The sequence below is a fragment of the Eupeodes corollae genome, chromosome 1, assembly GCF_945859685.1.
Source record: "Eupeodes corollae chromosome 1, idEupCoro1.1, whole genome shotgun sequence".
NCBI classification, from domain to species: domain Eukaryota; kingdom Metazoa; phylum Arthropoda; class Insecta; order Diptera; family Syrphidae; genus Eupeodes; species Eupeodes corollae.
In genome coordinates this window covers 188486886-188501008 of record NC_079147.1, presented here as the reverse complement: position 1 = coordinate 188501008, position 14123 = coordinate 188486886, and the positions used below count along the sequence as shown (strand labels likewise).

General features: G+C 33.0%; 1 protein-coding gene across 1 annotated transcript in view; it reads left to right on the top strand.

Moving 5' to 3' along the window:
- Positions 1–2973, top strand: part of LOC129947771 (pickpocket protein 19-like) — a 42399-nt gene extending 39426 nt beyond the window's left edge. The window contains exons 5-8 of the mRNA XM_056058461.1: positions 1857–1989; positions 2177–2230; positions 2354–2596; positions 2669–2973. Coding sequence (XP_055914436.1) covers positions 1857–1989; positions 2177–2230; positions 2354–2596; positions 2669–2973 — 735 coding nt within the window. The remainder of the gene's footprint in view (positions 1–1856; positions 1990–2176; positions 2231–2353; positions 2597–2668) is intronic.
- The last annotated feature ends 11150 nt before the right edge of the window (positions 2974–14123 follow it).

Here is a 14123-nt window from a genome sequence, read left to right as displayed (position 1 = left end):
GAGCATCTAAAATCACCATCTATAAGACACTCATCATCCCAGTTCTTATTTATGGCGCTGAGGCCTGGACCCTGTCAAAGAAAGATGAGAGCGTCTTAGGATGCTTCGAGAGACGAATTCTTCGGGTGATTCTTGGTCCCGTACGCATAGATGGAGAATGGAGGAGAAGATATAACGACGAACTGTAAGGGCTGTACAGCGACACTGACCTAGTTAGCAGAATTAAAGTCCAACGGCTTAGATAGCTAGGTCATGTAGAGCGGATGGACATCAACGCTCCAGCCCGGAAGATCTTCGAATCCAATCCCGATGGACGGCGCAATATATGAAGACCGCGACTCAGGTGGCGCACGCAGGTGGGAGAGGACCTCAACTAACTTGTCGTGCGAAACTGGAGACAACTATCTAGGGGCCGAACTGGCTGGAAGCGCATGTTGGTTCAGGCCAAGGTCCTCTCCGGACTGTAGCGCCACATTAAGTAAGTAAGTACACTGGTCGAATTCTCAACATTTGTTGGAGTACGTATGATAAGGACGCTATGTTCATGTTCATTGGAGTGACACAGCAAGCGATTTCAAAACGACTCAAAGCCATGGGCATGATTAACAAACGAGGAACTTGTGACTCTCGAACCGGGGACATCACATTTGGCCCCCATTACCGGCTCAAACGCAACAAAATAATATTTATATCCTTGCCATGCTTCCATGTAAACAGTAAAACCGAATATTTATAGGTCTAAGATTATGCTCGAAGGCAATTAATACGTTTGAGGCCTGCTATACAACGAGAGGCACGATAAAGTGATTATGATGACGCTCGTTACCCACGTTACAAAAGTGGTCAAAGCGTACTTGGAAACGTTAATATAGGAAATCCTTCTACTCCCGGCGTATCCTTTAGACATGGTTCCCTCTGATTATCACTTTTTTCGATCAATGGTTGACCAACACTTCAGCTCAAAATTGTCGATCAAGTCGTAAATGGCCTCCGACGACAGCATTCGTACGCAGTGCGATGGGATGCGAGAAAGAAGTGGCAAGCGATATAAATATTTACAATACAAAGTTGCAAAGTTGAATACCTTTTCAGATTAACGCGTAGATTTTTTATAGCTTTGCAGGAACAGTAACAAAAATATTTAAAATTGAATTTTTCTTCTTAATAAACCTCCAGTAAAATAAGACTTTCACCTCAAAATGAGAGTAAGTTGAAAATGTGTTTATACTTTAATTTCGATGTCCTAACATATAGAAAAAGTCTCATAACATTTCATGAAAAAATGAATTGTGATCACCAAAAAATCGTTTGGACATACAGAAACGCAGATAGTCAAGACAAAGAGGTTTTCGCCACTTTTGGCATTTTACAACTTACGACGTGGACACGAGATTTTATGTGACTTTTTCAAAAAAGTTAAAAGCACTAAAAGGAAGATATGACAGTTCACCATCTCTCAATCCTATGTTGATCTCTTTTTCGACTTATTTTACTTTACATTGGACTAAAAAGCAGATATTTTTTCTTTTGCAATCAATTCAAGTCAATATTGAAACTCCTGATTCGTGACTTCCATTGCCATAGTCACCGTCGTTCTTATATTATAATTATTTTCTTTCATTTGTGATTTAAAGTCTACAAAAAGTATAGGTATATTTCTCTGTCCATATTCAATCATCTTTAACAAGCTTCGCCTGATGCTCCTATGTAAAGTCAATCCCCAATTATTTCCGGATTTTGTCTTCTCGATTGGCATTTCTTTTTTATTTTTATTGAATAAAGCGCTTTTTGTTTCATGCAAATAATAAGGATGACCTTTATATCTTTCATGTACATGTATACGTTTCGTACTAAAGGATGAACGTAACAGCGAAGACTTCAAGTCTCTACCGGGTCACGTTTACATGATCGAGAATTGCTTTTCTCAATGCCATCAAGAGCACCTGATGCGCTACTGTAATTGCACCTTGGATCTTCTTTTTCCTGTAGGTAAGGATATATACGCATATACCTGTATCCTGATATAGAGCTTTTTATATGTATAGTATAAGGATGAAATTTCCTTCCTTAGTCCTCTCCATCAGAGTCTTTGTTTTATGGCTACTATTCCAATAAATCACTGCAGTGCTCCTCTTCCCTCTTAAACTTTCTTTCTCTCTAAAACGTCTTTTCACAGGTGACTATCCACCATGTCAAGCGTCCGACTTTCAATGTATCTACAACCATCGAGGTAAGTTCTATACTCCTGCTGCTACTGTTGCTATTCTTGCTGCTTTAAAAGCTGGCTTATAAGCTTAAGGACATCCACTCGACATTGCCTTCTTTAACTTTGCTTTCTTCTCTTCGTAAACAGATTTCTTCCGTTACACAAAACGTAAGGGCGAAGACGAATACGTCTCTAACCGGCACACAGGGATGACATGCAAGTGCTTCCGCAATTGCATCTCATTGAATTACATCAACGAAGTGCGTCCCACCTATCTACCAGCTAATATCCTTAACAATTCGTCCTACGTGGATCTCGATATATATTATCGCTTCGATTCGATTATTCAGTATCGTACAAGTTTAGTCTTTGGTTGGGTGGATTTAGTTGGTAAGAATACAGAAAACATCCTTTCTTTCGTCCTTTTTATGTTCGTTCTTTTTTTTTTATTTTTCTTTACAGTGTCCTTTGGAGGAATAGCTGGCCTGTTTCTTGGATGTTCGCTAATTAGTGCTGTGGAAATTCTTTATTTTCTTTGTGTTGACATTCCGAAATTTGTCTATGGACGTTTTAAAAGACGAAGGATTATCACCCCAAGAACGAGGACTACTCCTCCTCGGCGTTTGATGGTGGTGAATCAACATCAGCATGAGTATCAGCAGCAAGAGATAAAACGTTGGGCTGAAGGATACCATCATCTTCCTAAAGTACCAAGGCAATGGTATAATCGACACATTTTTCATGTAAATGAACAGAATTTCAAGTAAAAAGCACAAAAAAGGACACAACGTTTTTCTTCGGCCTTGTGTCATCAGAAAATAGACCTAAAAAAAGATAATTTCGCACTTCAAAACAGAATTTAGAACACACAATAATCCTCCTCCCAATGTGAGTCTCATCCTTGTTTTGTGTGTTCCTAAGAGAGTTTAAATTAACCTTGTACTGGGAGTTCTTGTACTTCCTTCCCCATCACCTCCTTTCCAAGGATATACAATAGTTAAAGCGAAGACCTTTTCAATTATTCATGAGATTAGGTTTGTGTAAAATATATGCTCTCTACTTTCTTTACTTTTTTGTGCTAACAATTGGGTTGGCAATTTGTAGAATGTCCTGTCAGATTGAGTTCATTTTATACTCGTACTTATATCCTGGAATGAAAAATTCCATATTTCTTGTGTCATAAGGACATTTTTCCCTTAAAGTTTCTTCTCTTTTTCTTTGTATTTCTTCGTTGCAGTCAAACGCATGCATGAAGGAGTGAAATTTTATTCAACTATTTCGCAAAGGACACTCGGACAATAAGGACAATAGTTGATAGCAAGGACGACAGGTAGAAAAAAATCAGGTGCAAATGAAAGTAGTATTTCCAAAGGGATTCCTATCAGATTAAATGTCGTTGTCGTTTGTTACTTTCGAGTTTACACACACACACTATTACTTTTACACATATGTACTATATGAGAAGTGTTATAAAGAGTCCTTGAAAATGTCCTTTTTTTATATTCTTTTTGTTTTTGTTGGCTCACGTATCGTACGTGTGTATGTTTGCAGTACTTAGGTATTTTTGTTTCTTAAGTAACTTCAGTTGAGTTTAAGTTTGACAAGACACACAAAAAAGGACCAAGGGTAAAAAGAGGGTGGAATTTTGTGTCGTCAAATAAGTAAGGATATTGTGGTGTTTTTGAATAAGGAGATGAGGTTTGAAACTCCTTTTTCTATGGAGAATACGAACATGGCAGGAGAGTACCTAAAACCTAAAGCTGGAAATGACTGTCTTGAGTTTTAGTTTTTGGACTCCTTTACAATTTGCAACCGAAGAAAGGACTTTTAGCTATTTTCTTTTGTAGCTACTACATAGTATAGTGTATTGTTTGTCTGTTTGTTTGTTTGTTTGTTTGTGTGTGGTTTTATAGTTAGACTAAATATAATAGAACAAGAGAAGTTTTTGTTCTATGTGCTAGCCAAAGACTTTACATACCAACGAAAAAAGAGACTATTTACTTTGTTTGTTTAGGAAAAGGACAACTTGGAAGTGCATGGGTACCTATACGATGAGATGATAAAGTTTTATTACTTCCAGTTTATCACAACAGAAACAGAGTTCCCTCTTTAAGTTGAGGTTAATGTGAAAGTAGTTGGTTTCTTTCATAGTTCATATAGGTGTAGGAGTATAGTCTTATTTATGTGCTAATGAAGGATAAGATACGATGTTTATTTTGTTTTTTTTATGATGATGAAGAAAATCAAAAATCCTTTAAGACTCGTTTAAATAGTTAATGTGACATTTGTAAGACCTATGGATTTTATGAATATTCTTACTTAGTTCTTTGTTTTTCTTGTTAAAAATATTTCAATATGTATTCTCTTAGAGATTTTAAGTTTAAGAGGTGAGTAAAATAATAGAGTCAGAACAAGTAGTAAGTTCGAAAACTTTGTAAATTAATTGTTAATAAAAGTTAGGAATATTTATGCTTGAGGATTTTGTTGGTTTTGTTGTTTTGAGGGTCACAATGGGAGAAGTAAGTGTATTTTCTTATAAATATGGGGTGTATATGAGTAAAATTTTGTATAGGCAAAAATGATTTCTTTTTAAACCATTCATTTTTTGAAGGTAAATTAAAGAACGTGATCAAACCATAATCGTGCTTCACCGTGTCATTGAAAGCAACTACTTTTTCTTTTTTCTACATTGATTGTAAACCAGGTCTACAGTCAACCACTGCTATGTAATCTATGATAGGTAGTAGTAAAGCTTAACTTATCCGCAGTTTAGTACCCACAGAAGTCAAACCAGAAAAGACATTAAGCTAACGGAGGCCAACATAAATACGCTCAAAAGAGATGTCAATCTTTCCATCATCATTATTTGATGAGAGGGTCCGATTTAATTTGAAGCCTAGATAAGTGATAAGATACTCAAAAAATTCAAATTGAAAACATGATAATAAGACAGGTGGTTGATTATCGACATCAAATTTCTTTTAAGAGATAGCAATGATCTGCGATTTCCTCTTATTAAGCGTAAGGCCTTTTCACAAAGATCAATTGCAGATTTCTGAAAGATCTTCATTTACTCTACAGGTGAGGTCCTTCAACAAGTTAAACAGTTGGGAAAGGTAAAAATGAACATAAACCGCATTAAGATTCAAATCGACTATATGCCAAATTTTGAGGGAGGTGCATTGGTCCATTGAATTAGAAAAGTTGTTACCAACCATTACCATCTGACTAAGGTTTATTATATACTTTATATAATTAGGCTTACAGATCTTCTGCTGAAGCCAAAGTACAAATTCAGCTTAATACACACAATTTCGCTGTTATCACTGTCAAAGGCCTTGGAAAAATTAAGCAGATATAATATTGTCAACTCACTCAGACCATACGAAACTCTAATGGCATCCATGTTCTTAATTCTTGGTATAGAACAGAAATTATAAGGACGAAAACCCGACTGTACTGAAGAGAGTAGATTATGGTGGCAAATATGGTTCAATATTTTCTCCGCTAATACCTTTTCAAAGACCTTTGATAGGCAGGGTAAAATACTAATGGACCGGAAGTAAGAACAACAAGAATGATGGGACTTTATGCGGACAGGAATAATTTCCCCAAGTTTCCAGCAATTAAGGAATGATCAGCTATTTCCACAAACATTTATTATGTGGATAAAAGTGGATATTGCTTGAAGTATTATCATGGTTAACAATTTTATGGGAACACTATTATCACCTATAGAAATAGAAATAAACAAATCACACTCAGAGACTATTTTAAAAATCCAACTCACGGGAATCTCTACATAAAATGTTAGAATTAGGTGTAAAGTTAGAAGACCATATAAGTTATCTGATGTAGAAGTGCGGTTTTAAGGTTTTAATCTTCAGGCCATAAAAACTATCAACTTCAAACGTTGCGAGAAAACTGGTTGGTGCTTAACTTTGACACGAGGAATCTTTTTTTTATCTCTACGTATTACGAAAGAAGAATGGTTATTAGCACGACAGAAAATCTCCCAGTTTAAGGAGGAAGGGAAATCTTCTATTTGAAGTACAATTTACTAAGATCTTAAATTGAACTAGTACTTCGGATGTGAAAAACGGACAATTTTGTATTTCAAACGAAACGGTAGCATCTATAGAGCTAAAAACCACACATTTTATTTTCGAGAAGCTAATTCACCCGCAGAGAGTTTGGTGCTGATTGAGGAGTATTGCCATTGGACCATATTTTTTAAAAATTAGGTTGTAATCAATGATAAATGATTTTATTGAATTCTACCGAACTTTTTCTGACTAAATTCCCAAATCGAGTTATCAGTCGTCTTTTCGAAGTTATATTTTTTCACTTGAGAAACTCTGGAAAGTAGTTAAGGTTATATAGAGTATCCATTCGATTAAGAGTTTCATTCTTTTCATAGTTTGTTTTATGAAAGACAATACGTAGAAATCCAAATATACGTGATGAGCTTCACCTCGGTAATTCAAATAAAGTTATTAAATAAGTAGCAATGGTACGAAGAAAGAATAAAGTAGGGATCATTGAACTCTTGCTTTATTGACAATGAAATTGATGTGATATGTAAATTTTAAGTTGGAACAGAAATAATTATCAAAAACCTTATTGATGACAAATACAATAATCAAATATAATTACGATTCATATATATATACGATCATAAGCGAACTTTATTATCTCATCAACAATAGTTAGAAGTTACGTTGCGTCATTAAAGGGAAGAATGAACCTTAAACAGCCAAAGTGGTTTCCTTGGGGGAGACCAGATTACTTTGTAAAATCTATTTTCAAAGTAGGATTTGGTTCAAGACCAGAACAAAGGTAAAAAGCCAAAATATTTTAGTTTGAACAAAATAATTGCGTTACTAAGTTGGTCAAAATTAAAAAAAAATATAACCTTGGTCTTAAGCGTTTGAACATTTGTTTGAGAATGGGAGAAGATTTGTAGTGGTTTATCTTCTTTTCTTCCATATACCAGGCAATGTTTTTGTCTTTAGGGAAAGTTTGAACATGAACGTTAGGAGTTCAACAAGAAAAGAAGATCTACTATTGTACCCGTAGGGATATGAAAACAAACTTCAGCATTTACTTTTAAGCTATCATCCAATGACATTTGGAAATTGGTCGCAACAACTTTACAGACGTTGACTGAAAAGATGTGTTCTTTTAGTTGGCAAGTTTTCTTCTAGGGTTATTTTTTAGGGAGCTACCAATATCACTAATATAGCTAAAACATAAAAAAGAGTCTTAAGTTATTTAAGAGTTCAATATAAAAAGAGAAGTAAGTTGGACCTAGAGTTTTGAGGTAAGTTTTCTATGCCTTATTTCTTTTATTACGCAGTAAACGCTGTTGTTTCGTGTACCAAATATTAAGGATTTTATACAAAATTTAAACCGCTTCGTAAATATTTGAAAATTCTAATATTCTAGCATTTACAGAAATGGTTAAATCGTCAGTTGCCAACCCTTTGACTCAGAATCGATTAAAGCCTTTAATGCCTACATCCAAACACTCGTAGAAAATTGTTGTAAGTTCTTCAAAGGTAAGAAAAATCTAATGATATATTTCCAATACATGCATTCAGATTAACATTTAACTAGATAACATCTTTCAAAGACTTATTTCCTCTCTGATACCAGATGTTGAATGAGTTGAGTAATATCTAATATAAATATTTTGAATAATATTAGGACATTTTGAAATCAATAACTTTGTTATCAAAGTATTTGATGACTAAGAGGCTGTTTAAAAATATTTCCTGTATTTTAAGATCTATTGTTTCCGAACAAAAGTGTATTCGAAATCGTTTTATTAATTCTTGAGAATACTTGAAAAATTATACGATTCTAAGGGCGTACCCATCTGAGGTCACATACATATTTTTTTATTGAAAGAAGCCAAGTTAAGAAAAACAAGTTTAAGAAATCTATAGGTTAATTTTTGACCAGCAATTTTGTATGTTATTTTTAAATTAAAAATTAAAAAACACCTAACACTAATTCCAAACCTTAATTTCCAAATTTGAAATCAATCGCCGCAATGATTTAGGCTGTAGGGGCCAGGACACACAGACACAAAATGGTATCGGGGAACTAACATTTTTTCAACTTCTCTATCATTCGTGATGTCATGTTTAATTAAAATCATGAGTTCGAATTTTGTTTACGCACAAAAATATTATCAAATGGTAATGGTAAGTTTGAAGTCAATATCTTTTTTATTTCAAGATATTTGGGTCAAAAACTTTTTTAACCAATTTTATGTTATATTTTTAAACTTCCTATTGGAAGTTATTGAAATGGGTCTGATTTGTCAAATTGAAAATGTTGACATTTCTCGGAGTTTCAAGGTCCTTAGAGTCGAAATTTTTTTTTTAGAAAGATGCCTGTGCGCGAGTGTGTACGTAAGTTTGTACGTTAGCGAAGTTTTTTGTTGTCGACAGCTCAAGAATCAGAAGAGATATCGACTCCAAATAAATGTTTTTATACAGATGAAAAGGCAGAAAGATGCAGGAAGGGCTCTTAAGAAAATTGCGTGGGCTGTTTTTTTTATCATAGCAGTTTAAAAAATATTGAACATTTTAGTTAACCCTTAACATGTTACGAACCAAAAACGGTAGAGACTTGAATTAAATATTATATATTATATTGTAACGTGATACCAAACAAATATATTTTTTTAAAAACTGAAAACAAAATTTGTCACTTTGAAAAACAATGGTGGGCAGAGAAAAATTAAGTTTTTAACATCTGGTAAAATTTTGAAAAAAAATCGAATTGACAGTTTTTTTTATAAAAAATAAAAACCTAAAAAACCATTACTCAAAGTTGGTAAAAATTGATTTTCGACTCCAATATTTTTTCAAAACTTTGAGAGTATGGCTTCCAGCCAATTTTAACTTACAAGAAATATTGTTTTCAACATTCTGAATAATTTTGAGAAAAATCGAACTGACAGTTTTTTTTTTAACAAAAGTTGGTAAATATTGATTTTCGGCTAAATATCTTTTCAAAACTTTGGGATTATGGCTTCCAGCTAATTTTAAATTACAATTAATATTGTTTTAAATATTCTGAAAAATTTTGAGAAAAATCGAACTGACAGTTTTTTTTTAACAAAAAACAAAAAAATTAATAAAAGTTGATAAAAATTGATTTTCGACTCAAATATCTTTTCAAAACTTTGAGATATTGGCTTTAAACTACTTTTATCTTTTAAAAAATATTGTTGTCAGCACTCAGTTAAATTTGTAGGAAAATCTAATTGACAGATTTTTTACACAAAAAAAAAACAATACTAAAACTTGGTAAAAATGTACTTTCGACTCAAATAGATTTTCAAAAATTAAAAATATTGTCTTAAAACTCTTTTTATTTCACAGAAAATAGATATTGTTTTCGATATTCACTATTTTTTTGATAAAAATGCAACAGTCTATTTTTTCATAAAAAAAGTACTCAAATTTGGTAAAAACTGATGTTCGGTTCTTGATATCTCTCAAATTAATTTCATTCATCCACTTTTAAAAATTTAAGAAATGCTACTAAAATTGGTAAAAATTTGTTTTCGACTAAAAATCCATTTAACAAAACTAGATTTTCAAACTAAACTATTTCTTTATATGAAAAATGTTGTTGGTAATTCAAATTTTAAGAATAATTCAATTAACAACATTTTTAACCCAACACGAAAATCTACAAACTTTTAAGGAAGACAAATAGACAGACGGGATGGGAAGTTATCAGTCTTGGTCGCATCCCAGCCTCTTTTTTTGTTTTGTAATAGGACTGTCAATTAATATGATTTAAAAGCCGAAACTTTATTTTCAGTTGCCTACAAATAAATTGAGGTGACAAACATTTGTATTCAATTCTTTTGCTTTATTAAAACAAACACTAACTGAATCTTGCTTCCAACAATCGATGTTACTGCCATCTACATTTCATATTTGATAAAACAAATTCGTTTGCTATATGATAAAGATAATCTATTACTTTCCATCAAAATTCTTTTAGGAATTATTTCGAAAAAACTGCTAGAATAGTAATTTTACTAATATCGTTTTTATGGCAAATAAATATTTTCTACATTATTTTTGAAACGGTTTTGTATCGAAGACAAGGGTTGATTTTTGTAGCTTTTTAGCATTGAATAATTACAAATAGAAGGGACACCGGGCAAATCCTGCTCTAGATGGCGACACTTATTTCTCAAATGCTCATAAGTCGCTAGTATCGCCGGCGAGTTATTGTATCTCAGTCTATCAAATACAACACCCAATTTAACAGATTTGGTTCTTATGGGAAATTTACTCACACTTTGGTGTCGAGAAAGAGAATTAAAAACAACAATAACAACTGTGTAGGTATACATGTGTGTGGCATTCAAGGCCAAATCACGTTCGCTACAGAAAATGTATTTTGAAGGTTTGTTTTCCTTTTTTAAATTTCGTTCTCATTCATAAAACGAAAATGATGATGTTTTGTGAGTATTTCTTCAATTTCGTTGTTAGTTTGATATAGGTTGGGATGGGTTTATTTTGAAATTTCTTTTTTTTTTCTGAAAATAGGGATAGTGGAAGAATCATACTTTCTACAATGTACATGTAGCATAAGTATAGGTAGGTATATTGTTTAGGCTAATGTTAGGTAGGTAATTGCACAAATGGAGGTTAGTAGGAACATACATATAAAGGGAGGTATATACGTATATATATATAACAGAAGTGGGGGGCGTACCTATTAGATTTTTCATCCATTTTAGTAGTATTTTTGGCAGATTTCTTTGCTTTAAAGCAAAAAACTTTGGAGTGAAGAAAAAAAGATATAATCAAAGTAGGGTGACGGTTGCATGGAAGTAGTTTTGACTTTAAGCAGTTTTTGTAGTCACATGTCAGTGGAAAAGAAGTTGCAAAGTCTTATCTTAATAAATAAACTAGGTAAATTATTTTTTAAAGCTTGCTTTAAAAACTTAGATTTAAGTTATTCCTTTTTTATTTTGTTATAATTGTTATAATTTTAAAAAAGGTTAGTATCATTTAATGAAATGAACAGGATAGCTTTACCTATCCGAAGATAAGGTTTTTTTTTTAATTTGGTATAATGCAAGCAATCTATCAGCTAAATACCTTCATTCTTATAATTTACACAAGTATTTTTTTCTGAATAAATTTCGTTCGTTTCACCCCTTTTAATTGAAAGCAAATAACATACCAAATCATTTTAACCATTTTTGATTTATTTTGTTTGATACCATTGTGGCTTCTATGATTTGTATTCAAATTTTATTTGAGCTAAAATAAGTATACGATCTACTACATCATTAGGAGAAACAAAATAAATACCGATTAATAACCGTATCTCATACCTGGTGCACCGCTTTTCGTAAATTTGTTTTAACAATAAATGAAAATAATTTGAAGTCAATGTCTTTTATTATTCACGAGATATCGAGAACAAAACATCAAATTTGCGGTTTTGCAATTATAAGGAACTGCATCCATATTCAATCGCGATCTTATGCTGTTCAAACATATTTCACTTTTATTAAAATGGACTGCACAAATAAAAATTGGCTCATTGTTTATTAGCTTTTCGGAATAGCTATTTCCGGAGTTTACTAGCCAAATTTTGGCTAGACCTTCGTTTTGTGGCGAAAAATACTGCAATGTCGCAAATGCAAAATAAGAATTTTTGGTCATTTGTAAAAAACATGAGGAATTCCATCTATCCTATTCTTCTGGGCTCGTTCCGAGTAGTTGGAAAACTGCATTTGTTCAGCCAATTCCAAAAAAAGGCGAATCTTCTTCTCCCACAAATTACCGACCGATAGCACTAACGTCCCTTCTTTCTAAGGTCATGGAAACGCTGATTAATTATCAGCTTAAGAAATATCTTGAGGAACGGAGGCTTCTTAATGACCGGCAATACGGCTTTCGTAGCAATAGGTCCACTGGTGATCTCATGGTTCATCTCACCGAACAGTGGAACAGATCTTTACATCGTTTTGGAGAAAGTAAGATTATTGCACTTGATATTTCAAAGGCATTTGATAAAGTTTTATTTCATTTTTTTCATTTTTATTAATGATCTCCTGTCTGCAACATCTAATCCAATACATTGTTTCGCTGACGATAATACTCTCAGCTTTTCATATTCGTTTCCAGACTCACAACCCTCCTCTTCGGATGTGGAACTGCAAAATATGATTAGCTCATTAAATTCCGACTTACACAGCATTGTACAATGGGGAATAAAAAATCGTGTGGAATTTAATGCTTCGAAAACGCAATGCTGTCTTGCTTCGTTAAAGCGAGATAAACCGTCTTCGCCACTATCTATGAGTGGCACTTGCATCAACGAAACAGAAAATCTTGACATCCTCGGAATGTGCATCAGCAACCACCTTTTGTGGAGCGATCACATACGCGATGTTGCCAAAAATGCCGCAAGATGTCTAGGTTTTTTGAGACGTTGCAAGAAATTTTTTTCTCCGTCTGATTTGGCTACAATCTAAAAAACCTATATACGTCCGAAACTTGAATATAACTCTCATCTCTGGGCTGGTGCTCCAGTAACTTATTTAAGCCTCTTGGACAGTATTCAAAAAAGAGTTTTTAAAATGATTGGTGACATAAACATCATCAACTCGTTTACATCACTCGAACATCGACGTAAGGTTTCTTGCCTCACCCTTTTTTACCGTTATTTTAACGGACTATGCTCTAGTGAAATAGCCAGCTGCATTCCTCCCCTTAAACAATTTAACCGTAATACCCGCGCTTCTAGGAATGCCCATCAGTTTACCCTTGAGCCCAACTTCGGACGTACTATGAAGTACAGAGATTTTTTTTTTAGCCGTACTACGCGAATGTGGAACGCCTTGCCACGCTCTATCATTCCCTGTCATTGCAATGTTCAGAAATTTAAAACCAATGTACACCGACACCTCCTTTCCAACCCTTCCCTCTTTTCCTAATGCTCACACTGTGTCTTTGGCATATTAAAAGTATAAAAAACCCTTTTAGTGTTTGCTAATTATAAAAAAAAAAAAAACATTTTTACTTTAACTACAAATTTCAATCGACCCGTAGACAAAACCGCACTCAATAAAATACAAAAACTTACAACAAAAAGTCATCTACATATATGATAAACACAAATGAAATACATACATACATAATATGTCTGGATTGATAATTCATTTTTCTTCCAAAGATGTAGGTATTCTTACTGTTTTTTTTTTTCAACGTGTACACATTGATATTAGTGTCCTTTTCAAAAAAGATCCCAAAAGGACTTTTTTAATCCCTTTTGACTTTGTATACAAAAACCTTTCTAGCATTTAAATTAGCATATACAAAAACCAATATCATGAAAATGATATTCAAGCTACTAATAGTACTCACTGGGTGCTCATAAGTCGCATGGTCGTTTGAGCAATGTTCGGTGTCCACTTCTATTTGTAATTATTCAATGTTTTTAGTACTAGAAAGAAGTACATTTTTTCAACTTTCGAAAAACAACTTTAAGAGTTTATCGAAAAAGCTATATCCAAGCTTTTAAAGATACTTTTTTTACATTTAAAAAAGCTACTATTTCAAGTTTTTAGCCATGTACATATTTTATAGCTAAATAATTTCCTAGACAGTGCATCAAAAAATTGTTAGTCGAACAAATAAATGATAAGAGATGAAGGCAATAATTTCAATTGCTGTACAATCAATTTCTTGATGTCAAACAGGACGTAAAAATACAACTGAGCACTACTCAAAACTTAACGATGACGTAAAGTTAAAATATCCTTTTTACCTGAATTGAATTTGGACTATTTCAATTCTTATACAATAAAACGATATATTTTAGTTAAACAGAATATTAATATAAAAATTGAAGGTAA